This window comes from Hemitrygon akajei, chromosome 9 (genome assembly GCF_048418815.1).
Source record: "Hemitrygon akajei chromosome 9, sHemAka1.3, whole genome shotgun sequence".
Lineage (NCBI taxonomy): Eukaryota > Metazoa > Chordata > Chondrichthyes > Myliobatiformes > Dasyatidae > Hemitrygon > Hemitrygon akajei.
In genome coordinates this window covers 61,246,419-61,267,062 of record NC_133132.1, presented here as the reverse complement: position 1 = coordinate 61,267,062, position 20,644 = coordinate 61,246,419, and the positions used below count along the sequence as shown (strand labels likewise).

Here is a 20,644-nt window from a genome sequence, read left to right as displayed (position 1 = left end):
GGTGGGGATCTCATTGAATCTTATCAAATATCAAAAGGCCTACAAGGGTTGGCTGTGGAGAATGTGTTTCCTTCAGTGGGTGAGTCTAGGACCAGAGGGCACAGCCTCAGTAAAGAAGTATGTCCACTTGGAACAGAAATGAGAAGGAATTTCTTCAGCCAGAGAGTAGTGAATTTGTGGAATTCATTGCCACAGACATCTAAAGTGGCTAGCTCATTGAGAATATTTAAAGCAGAGGTCAACTGGTTGTTAGTCAATCAAGGCATCAAAGGTTACTGTGAGAAGGCAGAAGAATAGGGTTGAGAGGGACAATAAATCAGCAAGATGGAATGGTGGAGCAGACTCAATGGGCCAAGTGGCCAAATTCTGCTCCTATGTCTTATGGTCTAAATGGGATTAGTATAGATGGCCACAATGTTCAGCATGGACACGATAGACTGAAGGGCTTGTTTCTGTATTTTATCACCTATCTCGTCTCGACTCTCGGAGGAAATCAATGGAGAACTAACGGACAGGAAAACCATGAGCTCCAACGTGCACATCAGGCTGTTACGTTAAAATGGGCCCTTTTTCCTTACTAACCCTACAGTCAAATTAATAATTATAAAGCTCAATCATTTAATTGCATATGGTGTACTGTCTGATATTTCGTGGAACTGATTTGTAACAGGGGAACACATCACACAGCATCCACACAAACAAGATTTCACAAGTTTGGCAAGGCCAGAGACTGTCTTCTCCTAGACTAACTCCGCCAGCCAGATCTGAGGGTTACACTTTACACTTAACCAATCAGTTAAACCAGCCAGTGTTGCCATCAGCTACAGAGCAGGAGCTGCAAGAACCAGGAAGGTTGAACTCATAGGGATTAGGGTTGTGTTGGATGTCGAAGGGAAGAGTTACAAAAAAAGGTTTTAGTGAAAGGTTACAGCTTTTAAACTGCTTAAATTCATGAATATTTAATTGCTCTGGTGAGATTTGAAATCGCAATGATAGAGAGGGATCCCATTGGATACCTGACAACAAGCCCATCAGTCCCATTCTCCCTCTCCATATTTCACTGTACAGTTGCAACTTATTATATACCGTAAACTCCCCTGAGATTCTTTATACACTAAGGGTAATTTACGGTGGCTCACTACCCTACCAAGCTGCATGTCTTTGGGATACGGTCGCAGGAAGAGTGCAAATTCCGCATTGACTGTGCCCGAGGTCAGGATTGAACCTAGGTCGCTGGAGTTGGTGAGGCAGCAGCTCACTGAGGCACCCATTAACAAAACCAGCAGCCACATTCCAGCTTCCTTTAAATGAGGAGAATGCTGAGATTACTGGTATCACCTTTCCTCACTTTGAACAGGAACATGGAAAGGCATTAAGGCTTGAAAGTAAAAGAGGACACCTTGCAGGTTGATCACTGGCCTTTAACTCTACAGAGGTGGGGCATCTTCTCTGATTTTACCTCCGACTCCCAGTATCGGTAGCACTTTGCCATTAGGGCCCCAATTGTCACATCAGATCCCTCTCACGATCAGGGAGCCCAAAGCTGAAAGTGCCCTATCCTCTGTTTCTGTGGGCATAGACAGGGACAAGGCCAGACAGAGAAGCAAGTGCCCCTCTTGTATTCTGGCATGAGAAGCAGCAATGACATATTCCACTCCACGTAGGACACTCAGCTCCTACCATAGTACGGGGAGGGGCTGACAAAAGACTGGACAATCTGTTAGGCTGTGGTTGATTCCCAAATGGCAACCAGAGACTGGGAAACCCTGTATATTCTTTGAGGAAACATGCAGCAGTAGTGCCCGCTGCCTCCAGTGCAGACAAGGAAGGCTTCTCTTTTCAAGCCTTCTCCAGTCACAAAGATAAAAACTGCTGCTGGACTTCACCCTCTGCTGCCCTGAGCTCAGCAGAACTGAAGCATGTTCATGATCTCCAAAAGGCTAAGCCCCAAATAACCGATTCTTCAACCATCTGCAAACCGTCCTAAGGCTTGAATAGAGATGCAGGAAGCTCAATAGATAAGACGCTGTCAACAGTGACTGGCTCTCAACCACATAGTTGACCCCATCCTACAAAAGACCTGATAGATAACATAGGTTTAATAACATAGGAAAAGGCCCTTTGGCCCAACTGGTCCATGCTGACCATAATTCCCATTTAAGCTAGTCTCGTTTGCTGGTGTTTGGTCCATATCCCTCTGAACCTTTCCTGTCCATGTTCCCGTCCAGATCACAGTTAATTGTTTTCAATGTACCTGCCTAAACCATTTCTTCTGGTAGATCATATCATACAAGGATCACCCACTGGGAAAAGAAGTTGCCCCTCAGATTCCTATTAAATCTCTTCCCTCTCACCTTAAACCTATTCCCCCTGTGTCTTGATTCCCCAACCTTGGGGAAAACGACTATGTGCATTCACCTTACTTATGTCCCTAATGGGCATAGATTGTCCAATTCTCCATCCTTCCCTCATCGTCCTCCTCCCTACAGCTAGTCTTCATCTCCCCTCCTCTCTTTCCCCAGCCACCCCTCCCTGTCACCTTGTTAGTTCCATGTTTCTAGATAGTTCCTGACTCCGGCAGAGAGAGGTCGACATCAAGTATTTCACAAGGTAAAGTTAATGATTGACTTCAGGTCAAACAAAAGCAAGCCTGGCTTCCATTAACACTGCTAATGAAGTCTTTCCAGGTCAGGTCATGTGATTGTAGTATTCCCTTTCATGTAAAACCTTGTCACTGGTACCTGCTACAGTTATCAAAGAGCTAATAAAACACGGCAAAGGAATGTGCAGGCATTCCTAGAGTGTCATAGGGCGGACTTAAATAACAGGAGCAAAGGTCCCCTTGTGTAATTCAATTCCTCAAAGCAGGGCGATTTACTTCATTAATGTCCTTGTGCAGGGGAGGAAAGAGAATGCCGACTGTAAGGATAATCTTACAGCCACCAGTGTTAGGCTGGCGGTCCTGGAGATGTCTGTGGGGGAGGGGGTGCTGCATAGTGAGGTTGGAAGCACATTTTTTCTTCCAGTTGGAGGACTCAGTCACTTCACCATGTAACATCGCTAGGTACTTTTTGAGCTTTGGACTTCAAGGTAGGTGATTAGAAGACGAGTCGCTCTTCAAAGTTAAGCCTTGCTAATTCTTGTTCCTTGAGTTTTTAAAAAAACATGAGTGTCACAAGCAAGGATCGTGAAGGTGGAAGCGAGATGCCTTCCTGAACCACTGTGGTCCTCCTGGTGAAGGTGCTCACATGGTACTGTTGGGAAGGGAGTTCCAGGAATGAGACCCAATGACGGTACAGGAACAGTGATAGATTTCCGAGTCAAGGTGGTGTGGGAATTGGAGGGGAAGCTGAAACTGGTGGTACTCCCATTGCACCTGCTGCCCTTGAGCTTCCTGGTAGATTTTGGAGGTGCTGTCACAGCAGCTTGGATGAGTAAGTTCAATGTATTTTGTAGATGGTTCACACTGCACCCACTGTAGGGCGGTGGTGGGGGAAATTAATTTTTATTTTTTAATGGTGGTGGATGTGGTGCCGGTCAAGCAGTTGCTGTGTCCCAGATGGTGTTGAGTTTCCTGAGAGTTGTTGGAGAAGGCCTCACCCAAGGCGGCATTCCATCAGGTTATTGACTTGTGCCTTGTAAATGTGGAAAAGCCTTGGGGATGCTAGGTGATGAGGCGGTGAACGCAAGCTACTTGTCCTCTGATCTACTCCTGTCTCAATGTTTGTGTGACGGTTCTAGCTCAGATGATGACCTCCAGGATGCAGACATTATAATGCCATTGAATGTTGCTTGTAGAGTAATTACACTCACTCTGATGGAAGACTGGATAGCACACCTATGGCCCCAAGGTGCTCCAAAGCAGTGAGCAATTCCATGGTTTCGTTGATTTTCAACCCAGGAATAAACACAGACTATGAAGCTATATCTGAGGTGTTCCATTACCAGCGAATAGACCATTTGCCTCCTTTGTTTCCAACAGTAGCTAAGTTCACACCCTTTCTCTCACCTTCAAGTTCGAACCTTAGTATCAAGACAGTCCATTGGCCATTAGATCTTGGTGCTCTCCTCTTCTCTCACTCACTAAGCCCCTGTTTGATCCACAGATGGCATTGTGCACCAGATTCTCCTGGCTTGTTGAGGCCTGAAGTAGGTAGATTCCTGGAGACCTGTGCAGGAATGTGCATCCAGTGCGCCATACTGACTCAGGCCCAGCATGTGCAAGGACCAACAATGGGAACTTCTCTAGATCCCCAATACCTGAACTCTCAGGAAGGTCTGTGGTGAGGGTAAAGTAGGGATAACTCTACCCTCCCCATCTCCAAATGCCTATGAAGGGTGGCAAAATTCCTCTTCAGGGCAAGTTTACAGATTTAGAACTATATTAGTCCCAGATAGAAGAACACAAGGAATAGAGCATAATGACCAAGAGTGTAGGCCTTTTAGTCCAGCATCCATTGAGATCATGGCAGATCTCTCTCAGCACTACTTTCCTACACTATCCCTAAATCCTTTGATTTCCTGAGTATCTATTGATCCATGTTTGGAATGAACAAGCTTCCTTAATCCCACAGTTGAGAATTCCAAAGGTGTTTCTCCTCTTCTTTTTCATAACAATTTATTCTGAGTGTGAGGAAGGACTGTCACCAGGAAAGAGGTCCCTATATAAAGGTCCGAGCTCAGCACAGGGTCACTCACAGAACAACATTTGTCAGTCTCCCCGACCATGGAAGATGTAAGGCAACGGGAAGATCCAAGCCCCAAAAAAGGGTCCACCCCCCACTAGCTGGTAGAACAAAGTGCCCATCCCTTTTCACCTCATCTGTACGTTGTCACTACTCAAAAACTAAGCACAATTTGCTGTCCTCTTCTCCCAATAACCAGACCTCAACACAACTCCTACCCGGATCAACTTTTTCTCAGGAACTGGACCAGATGGTTCCTTTCGCCCCAGTTCCAACCACCAACTGGGACAGGGCCTGTCTGGTTTCCCAACCCAGCGCCATCCAACCTCCCCTTTCTCATCACCGTTCTTCCAGCCTATGATCCAGGAATGAATAAATCTAGGAGGGATAAGGAACTAGTCTTCTTAACAGTGAATGTTAAACTACAGGGTCATGGTAAAGGCTCACTAGTGAGCTTCAGTTACAGAATTCAAACATCCTTTTCTCAATTTGACTGACATGTGACTCCAGACCAGCTAATATAGTGGCCGTTTAGATGCCCGGTACAATGGTCCAGCTAGCCATTCTGTTGACACTAACATAGTTGTGATTGTAATAAGGGAGGTGTAAAATTGTTGGCTTGTCATTGGCATCCAACATCCCAACAGAATAAACTTTAACCAGGAAGTCTCTACTCTCTCATTAAGATCATGTACCTGAAGCTCAGCCAATAATGAAGGTTCGTAGTGTCCACCTGCCCAACTAGGCAAAGAGGGAGGCTGAACGGACAGAGAGCAGGTGAGAACTGGCACATTGGAGAGTGGTGCACACTTTACCATTGCAGAGAAGTTAAATGGGTGTTATGGCAATAATGAATAGGAGACTAGTTGTAATTAACTGGTTACACAAAATGAAGGGCGGTTGAGCAACTGATTAACAGGTGCACACACTTAAAAGGCAGTAGAACATTCACCAGGCTCTTTCATAGGATGGAGTATTGTAATAGTGGCTGTGCTCGGATTTAAATAAAGGTATATATACCATTCTCTGCTGCTTGCTATCTTGGACTGGGATCAGGAGGAGCGGTGTGGGGTTTAATTAGGTACTGTGCCTAGTGGCTTCCTATTCCTGGATTGAGAAGAGATTTTAGAGCTCTCACCCTCTCTGTGCCTATTGGACAGTCACACTGTACAGAACCAGGCCCTTCAGCCTAGTGATTCCATGCTGACCACTGATCCCCTATTTACACCAATCCCATTTTATTTTCCCAACAACCCAATCAACTGCCCCCCAGATTTACCCCTCACCCACACACAGCTGCCAATTAAGCCACAGACCTGCACGCCTGTGGAACGCAGGAGGAAACTGGAGCACCCAGGGCGGATGTGCAGACCTTGCTCAGCCAGCTGAGGAACAGGGCGGTGAGGCAGTGGCTCCATTAGAAAGCGGACACTGCCGCTGCCCCACTTCACTCACGTGGTACTGAGAGCACTGGCACGTCGACGAGCCCTGGCAGGAAGTCAGGCGCTCAGAAGCCACACCATGTTGGTGCAAGCTGCCCGTCGACTGGCGGGGTATCGGACAGGTGGCTATCTCAGCCAGTCTGACACTCCTGTGGAGTGACAGGGGGCCAGGTTAGGCTGTATCTGTCCCGCAGTGAAGTTGTATGTGTGAACAGGAAGAAAGGCTAGACTCCACTTCAGGGGCAGAAGAGCCTTGTTACCTGCACTCTGGTTTAGGTGATTCAGGGTAACCTGTGTCTGGATCCTCCCTTAAGACCACTCATTTTACTCCTCCAGTTGAACAGCAGAGACCCTCGCTCTCCAACTCTGCCTCCTACCCCTCACTGAACTGTCAGAATCGCACACTACCCAGCTGCTTTAGGAAAGGGAGTTTCAAGGGAATGGAAGGGGGACAGAAGGTATGGGGTTTCTCTGTTCAAGTGGGGACCATCTGAATTTTCCCGAGGTTGCCATTGGAGTGAAGCCCAGTAGTAACTGGATGAGGAAGTGAAACAGGAGAGAGATCTTGAAGAGGAAAGAGGGATGGAGGTTAGAAGCTGGGTGTCAGAGATAGTTACAGAGACAAACTGGTCAACAAAAGGCCTGACTTCACGAGAAGACACTGCATGGCCAGCAACAGGAAGGAAACGCAAGTCTCTGTATCACCAACAGCTGACCTGCCCAATGCCCCAATCACGTGTCAGGGGCACCTTTAGATCATGCAACACGTAAGATGACAGAGCGTGGATACCTAGTGACCCTGACAGAAGACATACATCTCGGCCAGGCTACATAACAACAGTGGGAATCCAAGATGGCGGCGCGATGCAGCTTGCAGCGGCCACTCCAGAGCTGATTATCTGTTATTTGTGAAGTGGGGTGCCGTGTGCAATCATAATCGGATGAAAAACGGACGTGGGAGCACGGAGGAACATCTGAAAATCTCCAGGAAGACCTTCTTCGCTGCTGCTGCTGCTGTGAGGTCCGGGACTCTGCTGGGAAGAACAGGCCCCCAGTCCTCGGGGTCGCGTTGCCGATGGCCGTTGGCGGGGCCGTCTTAATACGCTCGGCAGAGGATGGTGCTCGGAGAAGCTGTGCCGGAGGGGATGGTCGGAGGCTTGGAGGTTCAACGGACTCGGAGTCCGCTGCAGTCAGGTCGCTTTCAGTGTGTGCTGTTTCTGCGAGGCTGGGTTTGACGGAGCTTTCATTGTGTGCTGTGTCTGCGAGGCTGAGTCGGGCGGTGCCGTGGAAGTCCATAGCGGGTGTATCCCCTTCTGCCGCTGGCGTGGGATGACGAGACAATTGGGAACCCTGAGGACTTGTGGAAACTGTGTGGTGGTTTCTTTCAAACTTATAGTCTTTTAACATCTTTGGACTATTTTTACTGTGCCCATGGTCTTTTTTTTATCAATTATGCTATTGCACTGTTGTAACTATATGTTGTAAATATGTGGTTTTGTGCAGGTCTTGTAGCTTTAGTTTTTGGTCTTGTTTTGTCTGGTGGACTTGGAGCTCCTTTCCGGGGAACGTGCTAAGATGGTAGCGCGATATCGATACGCAGCAGCCTCTCCGGACTCTGGATTGGGGATTGCCAAACGTTATGTGGATTTTCTGGTGTAGTCTGTTTTGTCATGTGCTTTTGTGATATCATTCTGGAGGAACGTTGTCTCATTTTTTAACTGCATTGCATTTGTGGTTTCTAAATGACAATAAACTGAATCTGAAATTTTGGGGTCTCTGTTACTTATGTTCATTTTTAATTCCTATATTATTTAATTCCTTGAATTATTTAATTCTCCAACTGCTTTGGTGGGATTTGAACTCCTATCTGTAGATTAACAGAAGTCTCACTGCTCGGCCAGTGACATCACCACTGCACTATCGTACAGAAATAAGCAGCTAAATTGATTTCCTAACTTCATCTGATCATTCAATACAGCACTCATAACCTCTAATTCATTCCCGTCTGCCTCCTCCATCTTATCCACTTGAAATGCTAAACACAAAAAATGTTTTTTGGGGGGAGAGATTAAGAATGTTTTGAATGCCTGGCAGCGGGGCATTGTGCAAATTCCTGAGCCCCTTTAATGAGAAGGGTGCTTCAGGGAACCAACACCAGACACCGACTTCACCCCTGTGTAACAGTGAGCTGTGGGAAGAATGAGTGGGGAAGCAAGTGCACATTTGGGATCTCTTAAACCATATTTAAACACATATTTACGGTTCCATGATTCACTGCACTCTGACTGCGCGGGCCTCCCCCAGGTCTCCCAGTTTGCTCCCCCATCCCAAAGACGTACAGGTTGGTCGCTTAATTGCCCGTTTTGTAGGCAAGTGGTAGAACACGTGGGGCAGTTGATGGGAAGGTGAAAAGAATGGGACTGATATAAACGGGTGATGGATGTTCAGCATACATTCAATGGGCTGAAGGGCCTGTTCAGCGTCTCTCTACAACTCTCAGGTTCCGTTTGCTAAAGTAAAGTTTTATTGTTGAGTGTGCATTAACCAAGAGCATGCATCTCTTTATGTTGACTGTTAATGTTAGTCAATCCTCTCTTGTTATCATGCACGGTAGGAGAAAGTGAAGGTGGAGAGGAGATAAGATGGGCTAGGTTAGACACTGCCCAGCTGACAGCATAAAGTAGCACTGGTTATCTACCACAGAATGCCATCTGAATGAAATGCATTGGAAAGGCAACAATATTAACAATGCCATGCAGAAATACAATTCACACCAAAATAAGACCATCGTTTCTTATTAAATGGGTTTCCATTTCAACAAAGGAGGATAGCTTTTCCCTAAGGGAAACTCATCCTTAGTCAAGAGATTTACGTGTTTCACTGATGTGATATTTATTACACACCCATTTTTACTCAACCTGTGGACACTGGGCAGTGTGACTTCTTGAAGCTCAAGTGCTGGGGAGGTGGAGATGTCTTGGGATCACAATCTCACACACACCTCTCCTCTAGCACAACTTGGTTTACCAAAGTCAACAGATAAACCTGCTGAAGCAAACTGAGCCAAAATGTGTCATCACCCCATCCATTTATCTCACTGGTGCGATCATTTGGGAGGGGTGCTGGAATTGGGGCTCTCCAGTGATTAGCATCTGGAACATGTTGCCCGAGGAATAAGATACATAAAGAGGCATTTCGACAGAAACAGAAGTTTACAGTCTTAATGTGCCTGTTTCTGTGCTGTACCACTCTGACTACCTGATACCACCGAAGAAGATAACATCTACTCTGTTTGAGTGGATTAGGATTGGTACCTGGGCAAGTGAGGGTTCACAGGCTTGCTCAGTATTTCAACTGGCAACTGGGTGTGGGAAGAACTTTCTTGCAGTCCATTTTTGGTGTTTTTGTTCATTAAGAGTGAATTTTAATCCACATCCAAGCAAACCATAGAGCTTAATGCATGATCTCACCTTGTTTCTTATCTCACTAGAGGCAGTGGCTAGTGAACCCTGTTTACAGTGCTGGTGATCTCTAACCTGTGTTTGATGGGTGGTGACCCCTGACATCCTGACCTTTGACCAGTGCTGGTGACCCCTGACCTCTGACCATTGCCTATATGGCTGGTGACCCTGACCTCCCCAACCATGCTGCTCTAGCAGTGGGTAGTGACTGCCTGACCTCAGAATGATGCTGGCAGCCAGTGACCCCCTAACTTCTCCCTAACCTCTGACCAGTGCCGACAGCTGGTCTAGGCACCAACCAGTGACCCCCCCCACCTTTTGCAGCCTTTTACTTTGGTTGAGGAATTGGACGTCAGGGAGGGAAAAGGCCCAGAGAGTAAATGGGTATGTAATAAATCAACATGCAACCCACAATGAAACCGACAGTAACAAAGCACACAGCACAGACGTCAAAAGTCAAACAAAAACAGAAGTTAAGCATGAAGCGAGCTTTTATCTGACGAACCTGCAACTTCGTTCATTTAACTCAAGACCCCTTGACTTGCAACGTAAATGTGTGAATTTACAGGCACATTTACAGGTCTCTGGATCCTGTACAAACAAGTGCTTTCTCTTCTCTGAGCAAGGCTCACAGTGACTGCAAAAAGGTAACAGAAAACATCTCTAAATCTAGGGCACGTCAGCAAAGAAACATTTAGACATGCAAATTGACAATCAAGGAGTTTGCCCAACAGCCCAGCGCAGGTTTGTAGTGGCGAGAGGAGGGGTGCTGGACGGAAAGAGAGAGAGTGATTGTGCCTTAAAACACAGCCCCTTCTTATGCTGATTTCCTCCATAATTGCACATTAGTGTCTGTTTTATCCCATTTAAAGTACTCTGCACTTTGAATTATTTTATTTTCCATCTTTCTCTCTCTCAATCGTTCCCTTTCCACGTTCCCTTCTGCCTCTCGCTCTGACTTGCTTTCCTCACTGCCAGCTTCCTTCGTTCCTTTCTCTTTACCCATCATTTTGCCCCTCTCTTTCTTTCACTCCTCGCACTCCCACCCTCCCCACCACGAGCCCTGCACACTTCCCTGGCAGCCATCGGACTTGTAGAAGGAGCGGTGAAGGTAAGGGGCTTTCCAATCACGTTAACAGCAACAAACTGCGCTCCGGCTAACAATGAATGGGGTTCGTATGCAAAACAGAAAGTGCCGCCAGATTACCCTAACCGGTGGTAATTTCCCTGAAGACACTATAGATCAGTAAGCACATTCTCTGAAATGCCATAAATGTTCACATCTCCCAGCTGGTTTTTTCAGTGAGAGGTGGATTGGTAGGCCGATGGGTCGTAGCTAAGAAAGGTGGTGGGAAGTGGTGATGAAATTAATCAGCCAGTCATGTATGAATCTCAAAGCCCAGCTCACCCCATGCCAAAGAGAGCTGAGAGGGAAGGGAGAGAGCTGGCTGCGTTCAAAGGAAGGTTGAGACCTTGGAGGAGGAACTTCTCCCCACCGCGTGAGCCAACTGCCAAGGGAACCAGGGTTCAAAGCTTCTACATGATCACCGCGCCCACACACTGAAGATCAAATTAATACCCAAAGCATGATTTCAACCAATTGCCTGAGACCAAGGGAGTGCTGTCTGTCTGTGATAGTGTCAGTAGATGATCAGCCTTGGAGCCTGGGATTCAATCAGCAATGATCCAAGTCTGAATCTAAACACATATGAAGCACAGAATTTTTACAGCAGGTGCATTGGGGTCTGTGGTACTAATAAACTAGAGCCAGGCAATATTCAGAAACTAAAAGCTTATCCTGGTAAATTCAGAGAGGAACTGAGGAATGGTATTGGAACTATTGTACTTAATTCCCACATTTCTAGTAGCATCAAAACTCCGAGAATGGGATTGTTGGACTTTTTAAAAAATATATTGCCTGGGTGAGGGCTATCACATGTTATGAGGGAAGGAAGATCACGGGTCAGTCATGATTAGATGGTATGGAGGAACAGATCTCTCTGCCTCTTCCAAATCCATTACTACATTTCCGGTTGGATTTTGGCGTGTCAAAATAAAAATAAGATGCAAGGATGCAAATGCTGTCAGAGGAAATCTTGGTGCCAATTTGATTTGACAATTCAATGCAGCAAAACAAAGCAGAATCACACATTGAGGCCACCACGTGACTCCTGACTGAGTAGATCTGAAAGCTTCTGTTGGTTGGTGAAGTCATGGGGCAAAGGATATGCATATGCTTGGATGTTCTTTGACATTTGGACGGAATCATCCATTTCTAATTTTCTGGGCCACTGTTTTACACACAGAATAGTTACACCCACTCAAAAACAGCCAGGAAACTGATTTTCGATAGACTGCTTGGCTGAGATAATGTGAGCACTTTGCCAAACTTCAGAGGGATCTTTACACTGGAGCTAACTTCAAATCAAGTGTCAAAATCCAGCCTAGGAAAAGCTTACTTAGGGCCTACATCTTTCCAGAATTAAACCACTGCAATTGGACAAGTGCTCCAACACGGGCAAAACCATTGCTGATCTTGTAGCAACTCAGCAGCATAATGCCGGATAGACAAAGAACTCCATTTCCCCAACTCAGCTGTCCTTCAAGGAAGCATCAGCCCCCTCTGAGGCCTAGCTCATTGAGCCTCTACAGAGCTCACACCTCCAGGGAGGAAGCAAAGCATCCTCCACCCAGACAGATCACATTAAAAGGGGGAAGAAAGAAAATAAGTCGCTTATTTTATTGTCTTCAGGAACATGAGAACGAGAAGCTAGTGCACATCACCCAGCCCTTTTTCAGGAATTAACTAAATGCCTGTAAAGTCCTTGGGTAAGTCCCAGGGTAACAAGCATAATGTGAACGTCTTCTTCAGTGACGCACGACTGATATCTTTCAACCTCATTCTCCTGCCTTCTCCCCTTAACCCTCCACCCCTAACTAATCAGGAACCTATCAATCTCTGCCTTAAACATACCCAAGGACTTGGCCTCCACAGTCCATCTGTGGAATGAATTCCACAACCATCTGGCTAAAGAAATTCCTCCATATTTCAGTTCTAAAGGAACATCCCTGTATTCTGAAGCTGTGCCCTCAGATCCTAGACTCTCCTGCTGATAGAAACATCCTCTCCACATCTATTTTATCTAGGCCTTTCAATATCTAATGTGTGTCAATGAGACTCCCCCCTCCCCCACCGAGTACAGGCCCAAGGCATCAAACACTGATCATTCTTGTAACCTCCTCTAGGCCTGCTCCAGGGCTAGCGCATCCTTCCCTTCAGTCCTCTCTGAATTCATTATTAGTCAGGGCATGAAGGGATATGGGGAGAAGGCCGGAGATGGTGGCTGAGAGGGAAAATGGATCAGCCATGAAGAAATGGTGGAGCAGCCTCGATGGGCCAAATGGCCTAATTCCGCTCCTATATCTCATGGCTTTCAAGCGGTTCTGACATTTGTGAAGCCCTGGCTGACTGGACATGTCACAGTGCTTTCACCTCTAATCCTCTGAAGCTAATGGGTGAGCTCAACGTTCCTCTGGGGTGGACAATTCCAAACACTTCACCACCCTCTGGGTGGAGAAAGTTCTGCTCTTGCCAGGGTAAAGGGGCCAACCCCCTTCTCCTGAGGTGGTGACCCCCTGGTTCCAACTCTTCAGCCAAGGACAGCACCCTCCCCTGGGAATATCAGCACTGACTTAAGATGGCTGTCTGTGTGGCACGAGTGGAAATGCAACGCCAAGGCATTCAGTGGGCGTGGGCAGTGGTTGCTATGGTGACACCCCCAGTGCGACCGCTAAAATGCTGGGGTGGGGAACTGTGGAGGGCGAATAGGTTGGTGATTGACCTCGCATGATGAATGCAACGCGCGCTTGCTGTTAGTTAGTAATACCAAAATGCAAAGATGATTGGCCAGCAGCTGATTAGTACTAATTGGTTGTAGGAGCCAGCCTTGTGTGTCACCATAAGCAGAAATCATTGCGACCTTGCCTCCGCTCCCCCTCCCCCTCTAGCCACCACCAAGCCTCACAGTCCTAGTTCTGGCAAAAGCCAAGACCAATGAATTACTGAGGGTGCATTAAATTTCCATGCAGATGGACTTCTGCCTGTCCTCCCCATCACTGGTAGCCTTCTGAATATTCCCCTTGGAATTAAATAGTTCAGCCCAAGAGGGAATTATTCAGACCCGGGCAGAGGAAAGCTCAGACAAGAGAGAGTGTAGTCTGACATACGGCCTGCACACTGCCACTCTGCACTTCTTTTTCCTCCGAGTCTGACCCTTGCTGCTCCCTCGTCTCCGCTTGCTGTGAAAAGAGAACAGTTTAGCGAGGGGCTTCCTGGTGACATTGCCACTTGGAGATGGTGCGGGGTGGGGGGGGGGGGTGGTTGTTGGGATGTCCCCTGTCCCCTCTGACAGGTGGGTGTCAAACATCCTTGCTGACTGGCCACTGTTCCAGCAAGAGCCAGGGGTCTCCTACAGAGGGGGGTGGGGGAGTTTGTGCTCAACTAACACTGAATGACCAAATCCCTTGAATACTTGCTTGTCATTCTGACTGTGGGATCTTGCTGTGTAGAAACTGGCTGTGTTGTACCCTGAATTCCTCAACCTCCAGCCAATGCACTGGTTACCAGCTCCCTCCGCCATCCTACAGCAAGGTTGAACACACATTGGAGGGCACCACACCTTCACAACTGCATATGAAGCACAGAAAAGCACCTCTACTGCCAACACTTTCACCACGTGACTTCAACTACGCCTTGTGTGTCACTAATGACACATCACACCCAATCATCCAATTAAAACCTTTGCTTGAGAAAGCTAGCCTTGTTGCATCTCCAATCCTTTGCCCAGGATGAATATGTTGAGGGGAGTGGGAAATAATTGAGGGGGCACTTTCAGGGCTGATCAATTTTATTGCAACAACCATGCAGCACTGCTTTCCAATTTGGACGGCAGAATGGTTGTCCACCAGTTGCACTGCGGGGGAGGTAGGCAGAAAGCCCCTCTCGCCGCTTGTGGTGATACCAATGGAGAGCGGGTGTTCCACTGCCCAGCCCATGATTGGTTGATGCCCCCTTTCTGTGAATTTGCAGGGCCTAAATTGGGGGGGGGGGGGATACTGTTGCCCATGAATCATGATTCTACACTCTCCAACTATGAGGCATCAAAAGCACGCAAAGCAGGGACTCAATGATTCTTTTGTTTTGCTTTTTTGCAATCAGATTATTTCAGCATTGAGGCATTTCTTACCTTTTTTGTGTCTCTTCAGCTTCTTTCTTTTGTCTGTAAGGCAAATGAACGATAAATTATAAACTGCTTTTACACGGCTACAGTGTGTCACAGACCATCCTTTCCTCTGGGACTGGGGTACAGTGTGTCACAGACTATCTGTTCCCCTGGGACTAGGGTACAGTGTGTCACAGACTATCCTGTCCCCTGGGACTGGTGTACAGTGTGTCACAGACTATCTGTTCCCCTGGGACTGGGGTACAGTGTGTCACAGACTATCCTTTCCCCTGGGACTGGGGTACAGTGTGTCACAGACTATCTGTTCCCCTGGGACTGGGGTACAGTGTGTCACAGACTCTCTGTTCCCCTGGGACTAGGGTACAGTGTGTCACAGACTATCCTGTCCCCTGGGACTGGAGTACAGCATGTCACAGACTCTCTGTTCCCCTGGGACTAGGGTACAGTGTGTCACAGACTATCCTGTCCCCTGGGACTGGTGTACAGTGTGTCACAGACTATCTGTTCCCCTGGGACTGGAGTACAGCATGTCACAGACTATCTGTTCCCCTGGGACTGGGGTACAGTGTGTCACAGACTATCCTTTCCCCTGGGACTGGGGTACAGTGTGTCACAGACTCTCTGTTCCCCTGGGACTAGGGTACAGTGTGTCACAGACTATCCTGTCCCCTGGGACTGGGGTGCAGTGTGTCACAGACTATCCTTTTCTCTGGGACTGGAGTACAGCATGTCACAGACTATTCTTTCCCTGGGACTGTGCATACAGGAGTGGGGTCGAGGGAGTTGCTGTAAAGATGTTCCCTCCAGGATATGAATGACTGGCCTCTGGAGAAGAGACCTCCCCATTGGGGGTTGGACTCGTGCCCTCAGTGCGACATAACCCCTTCCACAGTTCCCGCCTCTTCTGCTCGTCGCAGCCAATCAATCGATGTCTCACCTGCAGGTACATTTACTGTGCTGGACAAAGTGCATCAGGCTTAAATTTTCCCCGTGGTGGGGCTTGATTTTCATTATCTGAGGGGGAAGGAAATAACAAGCATACATTAGTAAACTGTTTAATGAATACAAACGTCACCTGTCCTTTCACAGGAGTGTTCATCACACATGCTAGGGGGCAAAGGGCCAGTTCCAGTGGTGTACTGTTCTATATTTCATGTAAAATGGCTTGGCATTCTCTCGACAGAACGTAGAACAAAAACGGTACAACACAGAAACAGGCCCTTCGGCTCGTAATGTCCATGCACACCACAATTCCAAATGAAACTAATCCCATCTACCCCTCCATTCCCTACTGCTGCTTTAAGCATGATAGAGGAACAGGTAAGAATAGAGAGGGTGTTGCTTTTTTGGTCAGGGAGGGCATAACAGCAGTGCTTAGAGAGAATATTCTTGAGGGATCATCCAATGAGTCCATTTGGGTAGAACTTAGAAATGAGAAGAGGTAGGGTTAACCAGCGGGAACTTGGGGAGCAGACTTGTGAAGAAACTGCGCATAATTCTGAGAGTAGTAGGGCAGTGTGAGTGGGAAATTTCAATCTTCCCATTATCAACTAGACCAGCCAGAGCGCAAAGGGCCAGGATGGGGCAGAATTTGGGTAGGGTGTCTAATATAGTTTCCTCACGCAATATATAAAGGAATCTACTTGGGACAGAGAAGACTGGACTTCTTCTTAGGGAACGAGTTGGGCCAAGTAACAGAAGTTGCAGTTGGGGAACACTTTGGGTCCTTAGGGTAACAAGTAGTGAGGTCTTGGGACACTTGCATATTACAAGGAAGGGGGTATTTGAAGCTTTAATGAACAAATTCCCAGGGCCTGACCAAGTGCACCATTGGACTTTCTGGGAGACCAGGAAGAAAGCACAGAGGCCCTTGTAGAGATATTTGCTAGAGGGGTGGTTAAGGTTCTTTCATTGTTCAAGAGGGGTAGCAAGGGCAGGCTAGGGAACAACAGGCTGGTGAGCCTGACTTCAACTGTAGGGAATCCTGAGGGACAAGATCGACCATCACTTGGATAGTCAAGGCCTGCTCAGGAGTAGTCAGCATGGTTTCGTTCATGGGAGGTCCTGATAGCAAAAGACTGAATGGTAGTGAATACTGAGTATTTCAACTCGTACTCCTGATCAGGTGCTGGAATCTTTTTCTGTGATCACTTCCATAAGGAAGGTAGATAATTACTCAAAAAGAACTGTTCCTGGAAGGAGTGAGGTGTGGGAGCAACTGGCAGGTTCCCTTGAAGAACTGGTCCAGGATTACAGGGCCGAATAGCCTCCCTGTATGTTGCAGGATCCCACTCAGCGACAGGGAACAGGATCTCAGGAGCAAACAAGTTCAATTGTAGCAAATCTGTTCTCGCCAGTTTGGTTTCTTTCCAACATGACAGCATTTTAAAAGCTCCTGATTAGCTGTTCAGGGTTTGCTGCAAACGGAGGTTTAAAAATAAATGTAAATGCTTATATATAGAAAGCCCCTCTGTCAAAATTCGGTGGCCCAAGGTTTAAGTTGGGGTGGAGCCACTTTGTTAATTGGCGTCAATTGCATGTGGAAATTGACTGGGTGCCAAACAGTAATGAGCACACCACCGTCAGTGACAGAAGGCAGCCTGTGGTTGACCTTGGACAGCTATTAGGATTGCTTGTCCGCAATCAGCTGCTCGGTGGGTCTTAAAGTGACAGGCAACAGGCTCTGATTAGCTGGTAGCATTGACCCTGCTGGACCCTGATAAAGATATTCAATCCTTGCAACACCTCCAGCAATGCTCTCCCCCCCCACCACCCCCAGCACATCTGTAGAAACAATGGCACACATTCTCCACAGTGCCAACATATGTGGCTCCACCCTCTCACCAACCTCTGCTGGGCAAGTGGATCATGTACAAGGTGCAATTGAGCCCATTTCTTCAAAGGGCTCCCAGAGAGAGTCCAACACCTCACCTAGATATTCATCTGCATCCTCATCCAGGGGGTCCCCACAAAGCAGAGACTCAGCTGGACCAGCTACAGATACAGTGAGGGTACAGAGCAGGTCTAGGGTTGGGCAAGGCACCTCCACCATCCGTAGGGCAACAGGTGGCAGCATGGTGGAACACCCTCCGCTTGTGAACAATTGTCACTGGGACCCAACACAATCCATGATAAAGCAGCTTGCTTGACCGGCATTCAGCCTGCTGTTCCCTCCAGCACGGGCCCAGAGTGACCGCATTGTGCACTTCCCTCAAAATAAGCTGCAGTCACCCACCCAGGCCACTCCGACAGCTCATCCCGAACTTGCTGCCTCTATTGCCAAGAGGCGAAGGGCAGCAGATGTAGAGGATCACCACCACCACCCACAAGGTCCACTTCAAGTCCGCCACCATCCTGCCATTTCTTCATTGTCACGATCTCAATTCAAGGACTCCCTCCCTTTTCAAGAATCGTGGAAGCGCCTTCGGCAGCAGTCCGCCAAGGGGCTCACCGCCACCAGCTCCAGGGCAGTGAGGGATGGGCGATGAGCTCTGGTCTTGCCTGCAGTGCTCGGATGGCCTCCTCCCTTCCTGATTCAGCTTGGGGGACCACTGGGTCAGTGCCGCTATGGGCGGTACCAAGGCAGAGGCCCTTGCGAGAAAGGGTCAGATGCTCCTTTTCACCCAGAGATGACGAGGCCTCAGGCGAAGGCAGAACAGAGCAATGCCGATCCCACTCCTAGCGTGAGGCTCCACATCCTTGACCAAATCCCAGAACACCCTCCCCAGAAGGACAGCAGCGGTTCAAGAAGCAGTTCAGTCCAGTTTTCTCAAGGGCAATGAGGGATGGGCAATAATCAGGTCTTAAGAGTTAACCAAACCATAAAGTCGGACTGAAATATACAATCAGAGACGGGCGGCCATCAGCGAACCAAGCCCCACTGGATCAGTATTGACCGTTTTACCTCCGAGTACTGAAGTTGCACTTACTTCCATTGTCACATTGTGCACTTCGATGGGGACACATTCTAGGCTTTCATCGTTGCAGCATCCACCACACCGCATTAGAGGCACACAAGAGGGCTTGAAGATGTACTCCACTTCATCGGGATGCTCCTGCAGGATGTCTATTAGCGTCTCTATCGGTCTGCAGTAGCTCTTTTGCCACACATCCATGAACTTTATGACTGAAATACAAGCAAAGGTACGAGTGAACTCCATGCAGTCCTGCGTGGGGACACTGAGCACTTGGCTGGAGGAGAGGGGACAGTTTCTTTCCACGCGTGAGTTGTCCCTTGGCTCAAGTCCCAAGCCTCTGGGATTGACTGTCAATGGGTAGACCAATGGGAGTAAGGGTAGCTCCAGACCCCGATCTCATTGGGCATATTGAGAGGTGTTGGCAGAGCGACTGAAACCCTGCCCCCACACATCTAAGAATGAGGAGTTGGATAATGGGGGTCTCACGGCATTATACAGAACAGGGCCTTCAACCCACTAAGTCCGTGGTATCAGCAACTCTCTTACACGAGTTGTACACCAATTCTATTCCACTCCCCTATAATTTACAGCAGCTAATCAACCTACAGACCACACACATCTTTGAGATGTGGGAGGAAACCAGAGCACCTAGGGAAGTGCTCGCGATTACAGAGAGAAGGTTCAGGCTTCACATAGATGAGGCCCGAGACCAGGATCGAACCTGGGTGACTCAAACTGCGAGCTAGCGTCTACACCAGCTGGACTGTATGTGCAACCAGAGGCTGAGGGAAGACTATACCCCGCCACTGACCCACACACACTCCTACTCTCACAATACTTGTGTAACACCAAACCCCCTCCCTCCAGCTCCCCCAAATTTATGACCACTTCCTGCCAAAAATCTGCCCTTCCCCACAGTTCCTGCTTAATCCTTCCACCACTGATGTCCGTGCTTTAACACCCAAGCTCTGAACCCCACAGCATTCTCCTACTCTCTCCACTCCCTGATACCTCTCCTCGGAGAGCCTCCTTAAACCTCTTCATCCAACCATAAGCATTAGTTCCCCACATGACCCAGATTCAATGCTCAATCGTTTCTCACTCCATGGCTGTAAAGAGTCATTGTTAAAGTGATGGCGTGTGAGTGTCTTAGCTCGGGCTGACTGACACATTACCATGCACTCAAGCTCAAGCCATTAAAATGGACTAACCCAGCACTGAGCTCACCCTGATGCACATTTGCCCTCGTTGAATAAGCTGTGACTAAGAGGTCACCTGCCTTACCATACCATGGTGACCACATAACAGGCAGTGGTGGGATTTGAAAGAGGGACCCAGAGGACTCGGCGCCTGGAGATCGTGAATGCGCTGGAGAAGGAATCAGAAGCTTAAAAGCCTTCGAAGATCTCAATGGATTTGGGTCTATTGGGGTTGGGACAGGAACAATGCACCGAGGCCAAACTTTGATCAGTCATGATTGGATTGAGTGGTAGAACTGTATTGAGGGATCAAATGGCTTAAATATTGCTCCTGCCCTTTACTAACAAAGGTTGAGGAGTAAACTGGGCTCTTTCTTTTAAACCCAGCTGTTGTAGAGTCAACTTTCTTCGCTGTGGCATCATGGCCTATTGACCCACTTCTTCGCTGCCTCACCAGACTCCTGCCCACACCTAGGACACTGCCTTCTGCACAACCAGTCTCCACAAGCTCACCAAAACAGCTAATGCCACTTAGTCCCCCAATTCATGCAAACTGTCTTCATCTAGTTATATCTTGCTGTGCACAGACTGGCTGCCATTTTTCCTGTGTTACAACAGTGGTGTGTGTGTGTGTGTGTGTGTGTGTGTGTGTGTGTGTGTGTGTGTGTGTGTGTGTGTGTGTGTGTGTGTGTGTGTG

The 20,644-nt window shown here is 47.9% G+C and overlaps 1 protein-coding gene across 9 annotated transcripts in view; it reads right to left on the bottom strand.

Moving 5' to 3' along the window:
- The window catches only part of vegfab (vascular endothelial growth factor Ab), a 39,728-nt gene that overhangs the window by 4,608 nt on the left and 14,476 nt on the right, over window positions 1-20,644 (bottom strand). For 8 of the 9 annotated variants that reach the window (XM_073056093.1, XM_073056092.1, XM_073056091.1 and 5 more), the window contains 5 exons: window positions 18,761-18,957; window positions 15,769-15,845; window positions 14,835-14,867; window positions 13,816-13,887; window positions 10,094-10,225 (listed from right to left, as the gene is read on the bottom strand). In XM_073056093.1, coding sequence (XP_072912194.1) covers window positions 10,094-10,225; window positions 13,816-13,887; window positions 14,835-14,867; window positions 15,769-15,845; window positions 18,761-18,957 — 511 coding nt within the window. The remainder of the gene's footprint in view (window positions 1-10,093; window positions 10,226-13,815; window positions 13,888-14,834; window positions 14,868-15,768; window positions 15,846-18,760; window positions 18,958-20,644) is intronic. The other variant, XM_073056097.1, reaches the window with a different exon arrangement.